The following is a 19684-nucleotide window of genomic DNA, read 5'->3' as shown; positions in this document are numbered from 1 at the left end:
ATGTATCTGTGGACACTATCAATACACAAGCAGATGACAGGGACGAAGGATTTGTCACTCTGCATGTACGGGACAAGCCCATTGAAATGAAAATCGACACAGGAGCAAAATGTAACGTCATGGCAAAAGACACCTTCCAACAGCTTTTAGTGGGACCAATTATGAAATGCAATAAAGCTACCAACCTAGTGGCTTATGGAGGAAGTAAAATTGAAACAGCCGGTTTTGCTACACTGCCTCTCTGCCTAGATGGACAAGAACAAACTCTACCCTTTTTCCTGGTGGATCGCAATGTAGTACCACTACTGGGATTCCGTGCATGTGTGAGCCTAGGACTTGTCACCTTGAGCCCCCATGTCCACCAGATCAGTACAGAGACATACACAGACTTTATCAAAGATGTCCGCAAAGAATACAACGATGTTTTTAGTGATGAGCTTGGAGAACTCCCTATAACATACTCCAAGACTTTGAATCCAGCAATACAACCTGTCGTCCGTCCAGCACACCGCATCCCATTGGCCATGCAAGCACGAATTAAGGCAGAACTCAACAACATGACAGACAAAGGTGTCATTACCACAGTCTCTGAGCCCACGGACTGGGTTTCATCAATGGTTGTGGTGCATAAAAAGAACAAGGAGGAGATAAGGCTGTGCATTAATCCCAAGGACTTGAACACTGCTTTAAAAAGACCCCACTACCCAATGCGCAGTGTCGAAGAAGTTGCCACCCAAATGTCAGGTGCAACACTGTTCTCAGTGCTCGACTCAAAAAGTTCATTCTGGCAAATAAAACTTGATCACAAGTCGTCGATGCTGACCACATTTAGCACACCTTTCGGGCGTTAGAGGTTCTTGCGCATGCCATTCGGCATCAACTCAGCAAGTGAAGTTTTCCAGCGCTCAATGGAACAGCTATTTGCCGGTTACCCCTGTGCTATCATAGTCGATGACATCATCGTGGGAGGTCGCGATGCTGCAGAACATGACAGTAATCTTAAGAAAGTGCTTGACCGCGCAAGAGAAATCAAACTCAGACTAAACCCCCACAAGTGTAAGTTTCGCCTGGACCAAGTTTGCTATGTGGGACACATGTTCACAAAAGAAGGTCTTAGAGCTGACCCTACAAAGACTGAAGCTATCACAAACATGCCAACCCCTCAAGACCCCCTTGCTATACAACGGTTCCTTGGCATGGTGAACTATCTCGGGAAGTTCATTCCAAATCTTAGCAACATTAAAGCACCACTCCGACAGCTTACTCACAAGGACACCGCCTGGTACTAGTTACCACAACACCAACAAGCGTTTGACCATCTCAAGTCATGTTTATCCAGCTCACCAGTCCTATCATACTTCGATGTAAAAAAGCCAGTGACATTAACCTGTGATGCATCTCGTTACGGACTGGGTGCTGCATGCTTACAAGACGAAAAGCCAGTGGCATACGCATCTCGCACGCTCACAGACACAGAGACGCGTTATGCACAGATCGAAAAGGAGCTGTTGGCAGTAGTTTTCGCGTGCACCAAGTTTAGAGACTACAGCTATGGGAAGCCCACAGTCGTCGAAACAGACCATCAGCCCCTTGTTACTATCCTAAAAAAGCCCATTCACACTGCCCCGGCTCGCTTACAGAGGATGCTGCTGCGGTTACAAGCTTACGACATCACTCTAGTCTATAAGAAGGGTAAATACATGTACCTAGCTGATACTCTATCACGAGCCCCGAGCAGCAGTGTATCTCAAAGAAAAAGTGCAAATGATGACTTCGAAGTAATGTCTGTCAGCTACATCTCCACTGCCAGGCTGGAGGAGCTTCGAGCCCACACAGCAAAGGACCAAGTTCTACAAACTCTCAGCACTGTCATTCACAACGGTTGGCCTAACAAAGAACGTCAAGTTCCCCTCTCTGTTCGTCCATTCTTCCCTTACAGAGATGAGTTAGTAGTGGGGGATGGCATCGTTATCAAAGGTCTCAGAACTGTAATCCCAGACTCCCTGCGAGAAGAGTACATCAACATAATGCACAGAGGCCACCCAGGCTTAGAATGCACAAAGTGCAGAGCCAGAAGCACAGTATTTTGGCCAACAATGAACAAAGACATCACAAAAGAACTGCTCTCCTGCTCAGTATGCAACAGCACCCGACCACACCAGCAGAAGGAACCCCTACAACTACATCCAGTTCCTGCCCTGCCCTGGTCCACAGTCGCCACGGACATGTTCGAGTGGCATGGACAACAATACATGGTGCTAGTCGACTCATATTCAGGGCGGTTCGAAATCGACCTCCTCCGGGACACGTCTTCAGTCGCTATAATCACAAAGCTTAAAAGACATTTTTCTGTCCATGGAGCACCTCACACCCTGATTTCCGACAATGCAAGGCAATACACCAGTCAGCGTTTCAAAGAGTTCGCTGAACAGTGGGACTTTGTTAATATAACCAGCAGTCCTGAATACCCACAGTCAAACGGACTAGCTGAACGGGCAGTCCGCAGCGCGAAGCAGCTAATGGAAAAGTCTCATAGAGACGGGACAGATGTTTACCTCAACCTACTAAACATCAGGAATCAGGAGGGGCAGTGGTAGCTCTGTGGTTACAGAGGTGGACTTGGGTCTGGAGAACCTGGGTTCAAGTCCCCGGGCTGGCAACTAAGCTAAAACCACTGTGGGCCCCTGAGCAAGGCCCTTAATACCCAACTGCTCCCTGGGAGCTGGCATCTGGCAGCCCACTGCTCCTAGCAACTAGGATGGGTTAAATGCAGAGAAAGAATTTCCCAGCTGGGATTAATAAAGTAGAATAAAAAAAAAAAAAAAAAAAAAAAATGTCCCTCGTGACAAAACATTAGGCTCACCTGCTCAATGCCTTATGTCCAGACAGACACGTTCAACTTTTCCGGTCAACACCACACTGCTAGCGCCAGCCCCAAAGAACGCAAAGCAAATCTCTACCCAACTCAAAAAGAAAAGACTCACTCAAAAGCAATATTATGATGCGACAAGTCGCCCACTAAAGCCACTTGCAGAAGGACAGGTTGTCAGGTTGCAGACAACCAAGGGACACGACCGCCTTGGCACAGTGAAGCAGGTATGCAGCGAGCCACGCTCCTACATCGTTGAATCCAACGGAGGCATCTACAGGAGAAATCGTCGCCACATCCTGCCTGTTGCCGAGCCAGCACCTCAACAAGTTGACCCTGCGGATCTCAGTTCCCAATCAACTGACCCTGCCACGCCGGACACTCTTCCGCATACACCACAACCCCGGCAGGTACCTCAACCACCACCAATGCCCACTCAGCATTCTGGTGAGCAGCAGATCCCTGCAGCTTGCTCTTCCAACAAGGTATCACCCAATAATGCCCCCTATGTAACACGTTCAGGTCGCATTTGTAAACCGAATCCAAAGTACAGCGTGTGAACTATGGACTTGAAAGAAAAAAAAAAAAAAAGGAGGTTAGGTATTGATACAGTGGACCCTAGTCTTACAAGTCCAGTATTTTTTCAGTTTGAATATTTGATAACTTTTGTGTTTATTACAAGTACATTGGAATAAGTTTCGTTCTGTAAAGCTAAAAAAAAAAAAAAAAAAAAAAAAAAAAAAGCACAGTTATTTTCCTAAAGCTGGTAGTGATGATCTTATGAATCAATGTGAATGTTTGTTTTACACATAAGTACATTTTGCTGGTTCTTTACAGATTAATATTGAGACAACCGCTAATTTCTATTGTTTGAAGTAATGTTGCAATATTAAGACACTGGTATTATTATTATTTTCATCCATATAGCATATTTTGATTTTTCACTGGAGCACTAGCTAAAAGGAGAGGATGTATATCATTCTGGTAAATGACATGTTTATGCCATGTGTGGACTACAACGGATACCGTACTTGCTAGAAGTACGCATGCTCAATATGTTACGGTTCATGCTCACGACTCATGTCTGTATGCCACGTTAACCTGTTGCTGGCAGTTGTAATTAAAACACTTAAACTACAGTATGATCTCCTCGCTCATTTCGACAAAAGTAATTAAAGTAAAGTAAAGTGTGGGCGGCGTGGCTCAGTGGGTAAAGCGGTCGTCTTGTAGCTTGAAGGTTGCCGGTTTGATCTTCGGCCTGTCGAGCTCATGTCGAGGTGTCCCTGAGCAAGACACCGAACCCCAAATTGCTCCTGATGGGACGTGGTTAGCGCCTTGCATGGCAGCTTCCGCCATCAGTGTGTGTATGTGTGTGTGTGTGTGAATGGGTGAATGTGATGTATAATGTGAATCGCTTTGGGTAAAAGTATTATATAAATACAGACCATTTACCATGTAAATATCAGAATAAAGAAGAACACCAAACACATGAAGGAGCTAAACGTTATTTCCCTAATCTAACCAAACGGGATGGGTAGGAATAATATCACACAGTGTTCTGCTATTAAAATGCTTCTAGATGTTTTTTTTTTTTTACCAATAGTCAGTAAAAATCAGAGTTAAAATACAGACATATGATTAGATATGATTTAAGCTTTATAAGGATTTACCATCATGTGTCTGTGCTTAAAGCTGCATCCATTTAAAATCAGTTAATAGTTTTTCATCTCTGGATGTGAATCTAATGCTCGTGTTTTATTTTACATTTTCCTCACCAGCACTGAAACCTTCACAGGGTCCAGATTCAGATGTGAGTATATTGTCCTGGTGGCTGCTCTCTTCCTAATAATTTTCTTCTTTTAATGTTGTTTGGTGTGTAAATGTGTTCTTACTTTGAGATGAATGTGTGTGAGCAGACGGAGGAGTGGGTCGTGGCTCTTTTCGACTTCCCTGGACAGACTGCTGAGGATCTGTCCTTCCACAAGGGGGCGCTGATCCAAGTGACCGAGCACATTGATGCAGAGTGGAGGAGGGGAAAACTGGAGGGGCGAGAAGGCCTTTACCCAGCAGCCTTCACTCAGCCCTACCAAGGTACAACTCAGACACAATATCACAGATGTATGGGTGCAGTTAAATAAACAAATAAGAATATTTTTCTAAACCAGTTTGTCGTCTTGTTTCCAGCTCAGCCAATCACAAGCCAGCAGGTGGCAGTTAAAGGCACGGCCAAAGCTGTGTTTGACTTCACGGCCGAGAACGAGGACGAACTCACACTGAAGGTGTGTGATGAGAGATTTCTGTCCTCAAAACGTTTTAAGCCATAAATATGTTTATATACATTGAAGTTATGAAATGATGGCAGAAAAAAATTTAAGTGCAAAAATTTCTGTCAATTTGAACTAAAGTCCAACAAAAACTTTGTTTTAGTTTGTTTGCAAAGAAAAAAACAATCCTGTCATTTTCTGGTGGTGAGAATGGAGAAAAAGTCTCTAAAATCTGTAAAACACGAGAGAACAAACCAGTGAAGGTGGTCTGTTTCCTCTGCAGGTCGGTGATGTTGTCACACAGGTGGAGTCTGTAGACGAGCAGTGGATCTTGGGCGTTGTGAACGGGAAGCGCGGGATTGCACCTAAAAACTACATTTCATTTCTCTGATGGGGAAATCCTGACCTCAGGTTGGGAGTTTTAAACTGGGAAAGATGCACATAAACCCAGTCCAGTGTTTTTTAAAAGACTGATGTTTTATTTCTAGACGGCATGATGAGATTTTACTGGACCTAGATGGACACTACTGGTCAGTTTTGCCTTTCATGACTGGATTTATCTGTTGTTCTTCTTTTGATCCAGTGGACCGAAGCTGGTGTTTTATTTCCTCTGGATTCATCCAGATGATTATAAAAAACATTCAGATTGGAAATGTTAAAAAAGCCATTTCTTCTTCACTTTTACCCTTTTATTATATGTTTACAGAAGTTTCAGACTTTAAAAAAATATCAGTTAACCAGATTATTTTATGTTTAATGCAGTGAAACCGTTACAGACGTCACTTTGAGCCTGATCAGATAAATAAAGTGAATGAGGAGGAGCTCTGCTGAGCGGCTGCACAACAGGAAACGTTAAGTTGGCTTTGGTGTTTTTACAGAATCTGCAGCCTGATTAAAGCACATGCTTTGATTTCTAGATGAGTTTAGGCTCCGTGGTCTGACAGCCTCATATAGCATATAGCCAGACAAATAACCTGTTTTTATTCTAGTTGACGTTAGAAGGTTCTTGTGTTTTATATCAAATCATTTTACTTGTTTATCACAGCAGGTTTCATCCTTTATGCTCAGAAATCGATGCTGAATTTTCTTTCTGTCAGATGTCGATCGTTGTTTTCTTATAATAAAAACACCAAAAATAACCAACAGCGTAAGGTGTTCTCGAGTAAAGCTGTTAGACGTGTTACCCTGGCTCATTTACATCCACTTGGGCTATGAATAACAGTGGATGTAATGAAAACAATTTAATTAAACTATATAAACTCGTGTCTTCACTAAATGGGATTAAAAGTCAGATAACATTTTACAGAGTGAAACCGGAAGCTGCGTTGGCACCAGATTATTGGTAAATCTTCAGATAAAACATTTCCTACCTTTGGTTACCCGAAGCAGTTTTTCTTTTTTATTCTAAACATCATACTGAGCAGGCTGGAGCAACAGTGAAGATCTGGAAACCAGCTTAATATTTTTCCTGTTTCCTCGGTTTATTTCCTTTGTTCCCACACAGATTGAGTCTCGGCCACTAACTTAAACTTTTAAGATCTATCTTATGAAAGCATATTTTTTTCCTTCCAGGTTTGCAGCCAGTGACTCAGCCGTGATGCCCGATTTTACATATTTTAAACTAAAAGTGCAGATAAAATGATATTTGTGTGTTTGCATCTGAGGCTCATATTCAAACTGAATGAGTTGCTTTTTTATTTAAAACTAAGAACAATGATGTGTCCTTAAAACCAACATTAAAGGTGGTTTTCTTTTTTTGTTTTTAGGAGAAAATATAACAAAGTCAAATTCAGCATGATAGCATTATATGTGAAGTATTAGAGGTTGATTCTGGTTCTCTGCTTTTTACGTTGTAATCTGACTGGTGGAAACAATAACTGTGTTTAACTGGTCGAATTTTCAAGTTGTACAACACATGTACACGTTTTTATCGTCAATGAGAGGAAATAAAATTCTGCATCCGCTGCAGGGGTGTTAGCTTGGTCTTTGATAGCAGATTTACATGAATGGGGTGTGTGTTGCTCACAGCTTTTGCATGAATAGTTGCAGAGTTGGTGCTAATGCCAGAAGCTGATCATCAGTTATTGTCTGATGCTAATGGTGTCTGCTGCACATTAGTTTAAAGACAAGGTCACAGTAATGGCTGGTTTCTCGAAATATTTATGTCTAAAGCACCTTTTTTAAACAAACATTGCAACACAAAGGGCTTTACAGTAAAATCCATCTTTACCCGTCAAGCCCTCCAGACCGCAAGCGCACAGGTCACACACATGCACATTAAAAAACATTTTCTTTAAAAGTGCTTTATTAACCCTCACTGATCCTATTAGGGAAACTAAAACACTGGAAGATTAAAGAAAAGATTTTAAGCTTATTTTTATTTGTTTGGGTTTTTTGTTGCTCTCAGTGTATCGCCATGTTGTCTTTTGCTTGTGTGTGTTCTTTAAAAAGGAAAATTAAAATGTTGATTACAGAAAAGAATAGGACCTCATGTACGTTGTAGAGGTTGGAGAGCTAGATCGCTGCAGGCATCATGTGCATCTTGTACAACTGGCAGTGTCCCACCATCTCCAGACTTCTCCCCACTACTGATCGGATCACTGCGATTACAAAGAGACACCAGAGCTCAACAACTGTGTTCCTGAGGTGAGACTTTCTGTAACTGAGTCAACTCCACAAGTTCAGCAGCAGCATCTTGTTAGACTCAGCGACTGAAGTTATGATTCATTTGGATATAATGCAGTACACTTTTTGTTTAAAAGGAAAAAAGTCTAATTGATTTGTGTTGACATTTTTAGGATGTCAGTGCTGCTTTATTTATCAGTTTGATAACAAATGTATCGAAGTGTAGTAATGGACCTATTTCTTTAAGTGCAATGACACAACTTCCCTGTAGTCTGCAGCATGTGCACATAGGTACTGCTAGGTTGTTGATGACTTGTTTCGAATAAGAAACTGGTAGAACTTGGTCTCAGAGTGCCTCATTATGGGGGTCTATCGGCCCTGGCGGTTTCTCGGGGTCGGTGTTCGGGTGGTTCATTGTGTGGGCCTAGGGGCTGGTGCTCCCTGGGGGGCGGGCCAGGGGGCTGGCCTGGGTTGGGTGGCCAAGTCGCTGTGGTGGGGGGCAGGGGCTCCAGGTCAGGGGGTCTTGGGTCCGACCAGAGGTATGGGTGTGCAACCTGGGCTCTCTGGTCCCCTGGGGTGGTGGTGTGGACTTCCAGGGTAGAGTGGGCGTCCATGGCGCTGCTGCCTTGGACTCTTGGCCGGGCTGGGCCTTTGCCCTTCTTCCCTCGGGGGGAGGGTTAGGGGTTACCTAGCCTTGGTGTTGGATTGGCGTGGCCCACGGTGGTTTTGCCTGGGGCTGTTGGGTTCTTGCCGGGGGCATGGGTGGCCCTTGGATATGTGGTGTGCCCGCTATCTGTGTGGCCCGTGCCGCAGCGCTCGGTATCCGCTAGCCCTGCCCACGGTCACCCTGGGCTGCTCGGTGCCCCTGCCCCATTGCGCCGGGCGGTTCTGGTCTGGGGCCCCATCTGCTCTGGGCTGAGTGGGGCTGCTGCTCTCTGCTTTGGCTGTCCTGGGCTTTGGGCTCTGTGGGCCTGCCAGGCCTTTGGGGCCTCGGCCATCCCCCCCCCCCGTCTCCCCCTGATACTTCGGGGTGCGGCGTGGTCACGGCCCCCTTGCAAGCAAATGTTTTATCTTTGATGCATGATCACACATGCATGTTCACGTTCACACGTGCATGCTCACAAAAGTGCTCGTATCTCAATCTGCTTTCAACTAGATGTTGCTGATGTTTGTGTGTTGGTACATCTCTCTACAGGTATGTTTGATGACTTCTGCACTTTTTCATATCATCATTATCCTACTTTCTTTATGTATGAAGTAGTACTGTGGTAGTTTATATTGTTTTTGTGAATACTGATGTGATGTAGACAGCCTAGACAACTTTTATCTCCACATTTCAATTCTGTCCTTTTCTCTTTTTCTCTCTTCCCTGTCAGGTTCAGCACCGACATATCAAGACTAAAGAAAATAAGATAATAATAAAATAATAAAATTATTCTAAACATCCAAGGGCAGCTATTTATACAACATGTCTCCCTTGGTAGAGCAAATCAGTCTGGAAAAATATGGCATACAGACCACCGTTCTGTATGTTAGGATGCTGAACAGGACAGGGTTAAAAAAACAAAAGGGGGGGGCCTCTTTATTATTTTGAAGTTGTAAAACAGCAATGACTGAAAGTCCTTACTTTGTTTGTGAAACAAACTGAATACATTTCCTGTTTCCTCCCCTGTCAGTTATTGGTTTAACCACAGTGCTGCAAAGTGCAGCTGAAGAGAAGAAGACATCAAAGTTTTACTTCTTGTGTCATGCATTGATTTCCTGGTGTTCAAACAATTCTTACGAAGAGCTACTATGGCTCAGAAAGGAGTTCAGCTGGAAAAAGAAACCATCTCTTGTTCCATCTGTCTGGATCTACTGAAGGATCCGGTGACTATTCCCTGTGGACACAACTACTGTATGGACTGTATTAAAACCCACTGGGATGAAGAGGATCAGAAGGGAATCCACAGCTGTCCTCAGTGCAGGAAAACGTTCATACCGAGGCCTGTCCTGGAGAAAAACATCCTGTTAGCAGAGTTAGTGGAGGAGCTGAAGAAGACTGGACTCCAAGCTGCTCCAGCTGATCACTGCTATGCTGGACCTGAAGATGTGGCCTGTGATGTCTGTACTGGGAGGAAGCTGAAAGCCACCAAGTCCTGTCTGGTCTGTCTGGTTTCTTACTGTGAGAAACACCTCCAACATCATTATGAAGCTCCACTATTACAGAAACACAAGCTGGTGGAGCCCTCCAAGAATCTCCAGCAGCTCATCTGTTCTCGTCATGATGAGGTGATGAAGATTTTCTGTCGTACTGATCAGCAGAGTATCTGTTATCTCTGCTTAATGGATGAACATAAAGGTCATGAAACAGTCTCAGCTTCAGCAGAAAGAGCTGAGAAGCAGAAGGAGCTGGAGGTGAGTCGACAACAAATCCAGCAGAGAATCCAGGACGGAGAGAAAGATGTGAAGCTGCTTCAACAGGAGGTGGAGGCCATCAATGGCTCCGCTGATAAAGCAGTGGAGGACAGTGAGAAGATCTTCACTGAGCTGATCCGTCTCATCCAGAAAAGAAGCTCTGATGTGAAGCAGCAGATCAGATCCCAGCAGGAAACTGAAGTGAGTCGAGTCAAAGAGCTTCAGGAGAAGCTGGAGCAGGAGATCACTGAGCTGAAGAGGAAAGACGGCGAGCTGGAGCAGCTCTCACACACAGAGGATCACACCCAGTTTCTACACAACTACCCCTCACTGTCAGCACTCAGTGAGTCTACACACTCATCCAGCATCAATATTCATCCTCTCAGATACTTTGAGGATGTGACAGCAGCTGTGTCAGAGACCAGAGATAAACTACAGGACATCCTGACAGAGAAATGGACAAACATCTCACTGGCAGCCACTGAAGTGGACGTTTTACTGTCTGAACCAGAACCAAAGAGCAGAGATGACTTCCTAGAATATTCAAGACAAATCACACTGGATCCAAACACAGCACACAAGCTCCTGTTATTATCTGAGGGAAACAGAAAAGTAACAAAAATGAATCAACAACAGTTTTATTCTAGTCATCCAGACAGATTCACTTATTACAGTCAGGTCCTGAGCAGAGAGAGTCTGACTGGACGTTGTTACTGGGAGGTGGAGTGGAGAGGAATGTTTGTCTATGTAGCAGTCGCCTACAAGAACATCAGCAAGGCAGGAGATTCCTATGAATGTGCTTTTGGATTGAACAACAAATCTTGGTCATTACAATGTGAAACAAACAGTTACACATTTTGGCACAACAGAGTCCAAACTCCAGTCTCAGGTCGTCCTTCCTCCAGATTAGGAGTGTATCTGGACCACAGAGCAGGTATTCTGTCTTTCTACAGTGTCTCTGAAACCATGACTCTCCTCCACAGAGTCCAGACCACATTCACTCAGCCGCTTTATGCTGGACTCTGGATAGGATTTAAAACCACTGCTGAGTTCATTTAATAGAGAAACTACTGCAGCTTCAGGCAGGTTGTGTTTAGTCATGATGGATTTTTTTCTGTTTTCTTTCATTTTCTTCAAAGAGCCGTAACATCTTAAATATTGTAAAGTTTATTAAATGCCTGAAACCCAAACTCAACAAACAGAAGCAATCTGCATATTAACTTTTAACATCAAGAAACGTGTAGAGTTGAAACAAAAACAGATTTTAGTTAAACTTTCAAAAGTGTTTCTAATGAACTTCATGTCAAACCCAAAAGTTTAAAACAAAGAGTTAAAATAAAGAACTGGCCTCACTGCTCCAGTAACTTTGGGGTAGACTGAATGTTAAGATAAAATACATTTTCCTTCATTAAAATATCAAAGAATTATATCAGTTAAATCAATTAATACAACTTTATATGTTCAGTTATGAATATTTAATCAATCTTGTTGTAGTGTTTTTTATTATTTTGTGGATTTAATTGATTGTTTTTGGCTAAATAAAATGTTGAAGTAAATTTGCTAAATTGTCAGTTTGAACTGTTTTCTGTTCTTTCAGACATTTTTAAAGCTGCTCAACTACAAAGATTTGTTCTTTTTTCTGTGTAAAATATTTTTAAAAAATCTATTATTTTAATTCTAATGATCATGATGGACATAATTTCAACATTTTACCAGTGAAAATACAAAATAAATATTTGTTTTCTGCAGCTGCTGTAAAGGACACATCTGCTGGTTTGGGATTAAAATGTGTTTTAAAAAGAAACAAACTTAAAGCTGTTAGAATAATACAGCGGCAAATATTCACACATGTGGATGGTTGTACAAACTTTATTTGCACACAGTGAATAAATCCTGTAATAAACAAAGGTCCATCGGAGCTGCTGCTCCAGGATTCTTCCTTCTCCGCCAGGACCTCAGCACACCTCTGCAGGTAAAGACAGAGTGATTACCGGTGTTTGTCCACCACCAAGTCTCAGTTTTTGTATTAAAACATGAAAGTTAATATACAGCTAATTATCTATTTGCTTAACATTAGAATGAACTAATTTAATGACGGAAACTCAAAATAAGGATCTGTTATTTACTGTCTGTCAGCTGTAGTACCATCAGATGAGTCCTAGATGGCAGTAAAATACAACGTAGGACATAATGAGTTTCAAGACCTGCAATGTTTAGTGTGTCATTGTTTAAATTGGATTTTTTCTAGAGAGACTGAAAAAGGCTGACTATTTTTTTTCCAAGTCCGATGCTGTTTGAAACCAGAAAATTACAAACATCTTTTAAACTTTCTGGAGCGGTTCTTAACTGGTTCAGGTCCTATTTAGAAGGCCGGAGTTATTTTGTTACGATCGGTGTTACGACCCACCTTTCAGGGGTACGAGGAAGGGTGTAACAAAGTAAAATAAAACACGGTGAGGACAGGTGGTAAAAATAAAAGCCCATTTATTTACAAATCCCGTGAGAGTGAATGAAACCTGTAAAATAAAAGAAGATGAGCTGGGGTTAGCGGACCTGCAGAAAGAAACAAACTAAAACCTATACCAAACACACACCGAGTGCAAACGAAACACAACCGCCACTCGGTGGTGGAACTAAAACCCAAACAAAAGCAACAGGCCCATAACTAAAGTGACCGTCGTCACAACACAATAAAATGCTAACCTAGCCCAGCTCTAAAACAACCACAAAGTAAACATAACTCAACTAAAAACTTAAGCACCCATTGTGAAAAGGAGGTGGTCGCGACACACACACACACCCGGTGCACAACATGCGGGGGAGAGCGGCCGAAGCCATTCTGGCATCTCCCCCTCCAGACCTGCCTCGGCTGCAGCCTTTTCAGCCTGAGCTTCTCCGCAGGCTGCAGCCTGACTGGTCCAGAGGAGTGCCAGTCACACAGGGGCGGGGACAAAAGCGCTGGCCTTAGCCACTCCAGGCAGTGCTCTGCCGCCCCTAATCACACACAAGCGGCCACAGCTTGTCCACGACAAGCAGGGCCGTAACAATCGGCAGCTATGAATCCGAGCGAGTGGCCATAACTTGTTGAGTCCCCCAGGGGTCAGTCCTTGGACCTCTACTGTTCAACTTGTATATGCTCCCTTTGGGTCAAATATTACAGAACTATAGCATTAATTATCAAAGTTATGCAGATGATACACAACTTTATGTTTCTCTGTCCTGCAGCCCAATAGACTTATTGTGTCAGTGTCTGGAGCAAATAAACACCTGGATGAAGGAGAATTTCCTACAATTAAATGAAGATAAAACTGAGATTATTCTATCTGGTAGCAAAGAGAAGAGGGTCAGCATTGGTAAACACCTGAAGACTCAGGCTCTTAAAATCACCAACCAAGTTCGTAACCTGGGAGTGTTGATAGACTCAGACCTGACTTTCAGCAGCCACATCAAAGCTGTCACTAAGAAGCTTTTTATCAGCTCAGAAACATCAACAGAATTAAAAGTTTAGTCTCCCAGAAAGACCAAGAGAAACTCATCCAAACATTCATCTCCAGTAGGCTGGATTACTGTAATGGTCTTTTAACAGGACTTCCTAAAAAGAGCATTAAACATCTGCAGCTCATCCAGAACACTGCTGCTAGAGTTTTAACCAGGACTAAGAGATCTGAACACATCACACCAGTTTTAAAATCTTTACACTGGCTTCCAGTCAGTCACAGAATAGATTTTAAAACCCTTCTGCTTGTTTACAAATCCCAAAATGGTTTAGGCCCAGAATACATCTGTGATATGTTCAGAGAATATAAACTTAGCAGAGCTCTTAGATCCAAAGACTTTGGTCAACTAGTCCAGACCAGAGTCCAGACTAAACATGGAGAAGCAGCATTTAGCTGTTATGCTGCAAACAAATGGAACAAACTGCCATTGGAGATTAAACTTTCCCCAAATGTAGACATTTTTTAATCCAGGTTAAAAACATTTCTTTCCTCATGCGCCTATGCATGAAATCTGCACGGTAACTTTTTTTTAAATTTATCTTACTTTTAATCATTTTAATGTAATTTATTATTTTATTGTGATTATGTGTTGCTGCCTTTTATTATTTCTTAATATCTGTAATGCTTTTGTTTTATGTAAAGCACTTTGAATTGTGCTGTACATGAAATGTGCTATAAAAATAAACTGCCTTGTCTTCTATGCTAAGCGTACATAACCTGCTGTCCAGCATTGTAAACAAAAACGAACTTAAATTCAGCTTTTTAAGATTTTGCGTGTGACTGTGCGTGCAGGTCTGTTTGCGTGTGTCTGCGTGTGCGAGACTTGTGTGTGTGTGACTCACGTTCCCTCCCCATGCTGCTCGGCCTGGCTGAAGTTTCTTTTTCTGGGGAGGGGGGAAGAGAGGCTACCTGGTCCAGGTGCTCCTGGTTAGCCTTCTCGTGCAGCTTTTCAGATGGACTTTTTGTTGTTTTCTCTTCCACATATTATACCACCTGCTTCTTCTACAAGACACTTTTATCTTTGACATGGTCATAATGAAAGAAATCCCAAATAGGACTCTCCTCGCTTTCTCCTAACTTTCTCCGCAGCATCACGCCGGCGCAGGCGGACACACTGTTGTCACATTACGTCACGGACCTTCGGGTGCAGTACGACCATGGATGTATTGAGTACGACGCACACACCTGCCGTAAATCCGGCAGTAAATAGATTAAAGTTGTAGATCATTCTGGTAAATGACATGTTTATGCCATGTGTGGACTACAACGGATACCGTACTTGCTAGAAGTGCGCATGCTCAATATGTTACGGTTCATGCTCACGACTCATGTCTGTATGCCACGTTAACCTGTTGCTGGCAGTTGTAATTAAAACACTTAAACTACAGTATGATCTCCTCGCTCATTTCGACATGGTGTCAGAAGATGTCTCGGATCTACCGCCTGTGATTTTTTTCTACGGTATATTTTTCCTTGTTTTGCAAGGAGAAAATAGACGTTGCTGCTAGCCAACGATCCAGCGAACATGGCGGAGGGATTTCGCAGACCCGACCCACTCGTCTTCGATGGGGACCTCGCCGAGAATTGGCGAATTTTTGAAGGAGAATACGATATCTTTATCGAGGCAGTCCACTCAAACAAACCTGCCAAAACAAAGGCATACATCCTCCTCAATCTCGCAGGAGCAGAGGCTATTGAACGGGAACGTTCATTTGTTTACGCCGCGGAGGTTAGGGCGCCAGGTGAGGACGGAGCCGTGATCCATGCAGCCGAGTCCAGAGAAGACCCCGAGTGTCTGAAGAAGAAATTTCGGGAAATGTGCAACCCACAACACAACAAAATAATGGAGAGACACAAGTTTCACTCTCGCAATCAAAAACAAGGTGAGACTATTGAATCCTTCATCAGTGACTTGAAAATCAAAGCTAAAAGTTGTCACTTTGGAGATCTGACGGATGAGCTAATCTGTGACAGGATTGTGTGTGGCATAAATAAGGACAGTATAAGAAAGGCCCTGCTACGCGATAGCGACTTAACTCTTACCAAAGTTATTTCTATCTGTCGTGTTTATGAGATGACTGAGGAGAATACTAAAGCCATCGCAAAACAGCCAGCCACCACAGTGGATGCACTGCAGCCAGGCTCCATTGGAGGGCACCACAGGATAAAATATAAACAAGCAACCAGACACGATACAAAGCTGATCACAAACTGCAACAATTGCGGAGGCAACCACGTTGCACAAAGGGATAAATGTCCCGCATTTGGCCAGCAATGCCACAAGTGTAAAAAATGGAACCATTACAAGATATGCTGTAAATCCAAGCCTTACAACCAAAGCCCTGAAAAGAAAAGCTTTGTTAAGAGGCACTACAACAGAAAACCTGTACATCAGCTAGAGCTGGAGCAGCCAGACAACAGTACAACTGATGACACTTTCTACGTGGATGGTGTCGAGCCCAATGTATCTGTGGACACTATCAATACACAAGCAGATGACAGGGACGAAGGATTTGTCACTCTGCATGTACGGGACAAGCCCATTGAAATGAAAATCGACACAGGAGCAAAATGTAACGTCATGGCAAAAGACACCTTCCAACAGCTTTTAGTGGGACCAATTATGAAATGCAATAAAGCTACCAACCTAGTGGCTTATGGAGGAAGTAAAATTGAAACAGCCGGTTTTGCTACACTGCCTCTCTGCCTAGATGGACAAGAACAAACTCTACCCTTTTTCCTGGTGGATCGCAATGTAGTACCACTACTGGGATTCCGTGCATGTGTGAGCCTAGGACTTGTCACCTTGAGCCCCCATGTCCACCAGATCAGTACAGAGACATACACAGACTTTATCAAAGATGTCCGCAAAGAATACAACGATGTTTTTAGTGATGAGCTTGGAGAACTCCCTATAACATACTCCAAGACTTTGAATCCAGCAATACAACCTGTCGTCCGTCCAGCACACCGCATCCCATTGGCCATGCAAGCACGAATTAAGGCAGAACTCAACAACATGACAGACAAAGGTGTCATTACCACAGTCTCTGAGCCCACGGACTGGGTTTCATCAATGGTTGTGGTGCATAAAAAGAACAAGGAGGAGATAAGGCTGTGCATTAATCCCAAGGACTTGAACACTGCTTTAAAAAGACCCCACTACCCAATGCGCAGTGTCGAAGAAGTTGCCACCCAAATGTCAGGTGCAACACTGTTCTCAGTGCTCGACTCAAAAAGTTCATTCTGGCAAATAAAACTTGATCACAAGTCGTCGATGCTGACCACATTTAGCACACCTTTCGGGCGTTAGAGGTTCTTGCGCATGCCATTCGGCATCAACTCAGCAAGTGAAGTTTTCCAGCGCTCAATGGAACAGCTATTTGCCGGTTACCCCTGTGCTATCATAGTCGATGACATCATCGTGGGAGGTCGCGATGCTGCAGAACATGACAGTAATCTTAAGAAAGTGCTTGACCGCGCAAGAGAAATCAAACTCAGACTAAACCCCCACAAGTGTAAGTTTCGCCTGGACCAAGTTTGCTATGTGGGACACATGTTCACAAAAGAAGGTCTTAGAGCTGACCCTACAAAGACTGAAGCTATCACAAACATGCCAACCCCTCAAGACCCCCTTGCTATACAACGGTTCCTTGGCATGGTGAACTATCTCGGGAAGTTCATTCCAAATCTTAGCAACATTAAAGCACCACTCCGACAGCTTACTCACAAGGACACCGCCTGGTACTAGTTACCACAACACCAACAAGCGTTTGACCATCTCAAGTCATGTTTATCCAGCTCACCAGTCCTATCATACTTCGATGTAAAAAAGCCAGTGACATTAACCTGTGATGCATCTCGTTACGGACTGGGTGCTGCATGCTTACAAGACGAAAAGCCAGTGGCATACGCATCTCGCACGCTCACAGACACAGAGACGCGTTATGCACAGATCGAAAAGGAGCTGTTGGCAGTAGTTTTCGCGTGCACCAAGTTTAGAGACTACAGCTATGGGAAGCCCACAGTCGTCGAAACAGACCATCAGCCCCTTGTTACTATCCTAAAAAAGCCCATTCACACTGCCCCGGCTCGCTTACAGAGGATGCTGCTGCGGTTACAAGCTTACGACATCACTCTAGTCTATAAGAAGGGTAAATACATGTACCTAGCTGATACTCTATCACGAGCCCCGAGCAGCAGTGTATCTCAAAGAAAAAGTGCAAATGATGACTTCGAAGTAATGTCTGTCAGCTACATCTCCACTGCCAGGCTGGAGGAGCTTCGAGCCCACACAGCAAAGGACCAAGTTCTACAAACTCTCAGCACTGTCATTCACAACGGTTGGCCTAACAAAGAACGTCAAGTTCCCCTCTCTGTTCGTCCATTCTTCCCTTACAGAGATGAGTTAGTAGTGGGGGATGGCATCGTTATCAAAGGTCTCAGAACTGTAATCCCAGACTCCCTGCGAGAAGAGTACATCAACATAATGCACAGAGGCCACCCAGGCTTAGAATGCACAAAGTGCAGAGCCAGAAGCACAGTATTTTGGCCAACAATGAACAAAGACATCACAAAAGAACTGCTCTCCTGCTCAGTATGCAACAGCACCCGACCACACCAGCAGAAGGAACCCCTACAACTACATCCAGTTCCTGCCCTGCCCTGGTCCACAGTCGCCACGGACATGTTCGAGTGGCATGGACAACAATACATGGTGCTAGTCGACTCATATTCAGGGCGGTTCGAAATCGACCTCCTCCGGGACACGTCTTCAGTCGCTATAATCACAAAGCTTAAAAGACATTTTTCTGTCCATGGAGCACCTCACACCCTGATTTCCGACAATGCAAGGCAATACACCAGTCAGCGTTTCAAAGAGTTCGCTGAACAGTGGGACTTTGTTAATATAACCAGCAGTCCTGAATACCCACAGTCAAACGGACTAGCTGAACGGGCAGTCCGCAGCGCGAAGCAGCTAATGGAAAAGTCTCATAGAGACGGGACAGATGTTTACCTCAACCTACTAAACATCAGGAATCAGGAGGGGCAGTGGTAGCTCTGTGGTTACAGAGGTGGACTTGGGTCTGGAGAACCTGGGTTCAAGTCCCCGGGCTGGCAACTAAGCTAAAACCACTGTGGGCCCCTGAGCAAGGCCCTTAATACCCAACTGCTCCCTGGGAGCTGGCATCTGGCAGCCCACTGCTCCTAGCAACTAGGATGGGTTAAATGCAGAGAAAGAATTTCCCAGCTGGGATTAATAAAGTAGAATAAAAAAAAAAAAAAAAAAAAAAATGTCCCTCGTGACAAAACATTAGGCTCACCTGCTCAACGCCTTATGTCCAGACAGACACGTTCAACTTTTCCGGTCAACACCACACTGCTAGCGCCAGCCCCAAAGAACGCAAAGCAAATCTCTACCCAACTCAAAAAGAAAAGACTCACTCAAAAGCAATATTATGATGCGACAAGTCGCCCACTAAAGCCACTTGCAGAAGGACAGGTTGTCAGGTTGCAGACAACCAAGGGACACGACCGCCTTGGCACAGTGAAGCAGGTATGCAGCGAGCCACGCTCCTACATCGTTGAATCCAACGGAGGCATCTACAGGAGAAATCGTCGCCACATCCTGCCTGTTGCCGAGCCAGCACCTCAACAAGTTGACCCTGCGGATCTCAGTTCCCAATCAACTGACCCTGCCACGCCGGACACTCTTCCGCATACACCACAACCCCGGCAGGTACCTCAACCACCACCAATGCCCACTCAGCATTCTGGTGAGCAGCAGATCCCTGCAGCTTGCTCTTCCAACAAGGTATCACCCAATAATGCCCCCTATGTAACACGTTCAGGTCGCATTTGTAAACCGAATCCAAAGTACAGCGTGTGAACTATGGACTTGAAAGAAAAAAAAAAAAAAGGAGGTTAGGTATTGATACAGTGGACCCTAGTCTTACAAGTCCAGTATTTTTTCAGTTTGAATATTTGATAACTTTTGTGTTTATTACAAGTACATTGGAATAAGTTTCGTT

The 19684-nt window shown here is 43.9% G+C and overlaps 4 protein-coding genes across 5 annotated transcripts in view; 2 read left to right on the top strand and 2 right to left on the bottom strand.

Annotated features, from left to right (window-relative positions):
• Positions 1 to 7097, top strand: part of LOC121639714 (SH3 domain-containing protein 19-like) — a 48539-nt gene extending 41442 nt beyond the window's left edge. The window contains exon 17 of the mRNA XM_041985158.1: positions 5417 to 7097. Coding sequence (XP_041841092.1) covers positions 5417 to 5524 — 108 coding nt within the window. The 3' untranslated portion in view covers positions 5525 to 7097. The remainder of the gene's footprint in view (positions 1 to 5416) is intronic.
• Positions 1 to 19684, bottom strand: part of LOC121639776 — a 565698-nt gene that overhangs the window by 155546 nt on the left and 390468 nt on the right. The gene's annotated exons all lie outside the window — the stretch shown is intronic.
• The window catches only part of LOC121639814, an 882884-nt gene that overhangs the window by 492972 nt on the left and 370228 nt on the right, over positions 1 to 19684 (bottom strand). The gene's annotated exons all lie outside the window — the stretch shown is intronic.
• LOC121639741 (tripartite motif-containing protein 16-like) lies at positions 9448 to 18780 on the top strand. The gene is made up of 2 exons (XM_041985206.1): positions 9448 to 11893; positions 18697 to 18780. The coding sequence occupies exon 1, from the start codon at positions 9553 to 9555 to the stop codon at positions 11212 to 11214; it is 1662 nt and encodes a 553-aa protein (XP_041841140.1). The 5' UTR covers positions 9448 to 9552; the 3' UTR covers positions 11215 to 11893; positions 18697 to 18780.

Source organism: Melanotaenia boesemani, chromosome 5 (genome assembly GCF_017639745.1).
Source record: "Melanotaenia boesemani isolate fMelBoe1 chromosome 5, fMelBoe1.pri, whole genome shotgun sequence".
NCBI classification, from domain to species: Eukaryota; Metazoa; Chordata; class Actinopteri; order Atheriniformes; family Melanotaeniidae; genus Melanotaenia; species Melanotaenia boesemani.
This window is presented reverse-complemented; position numbering and strand designations above follow the sequence as displayed.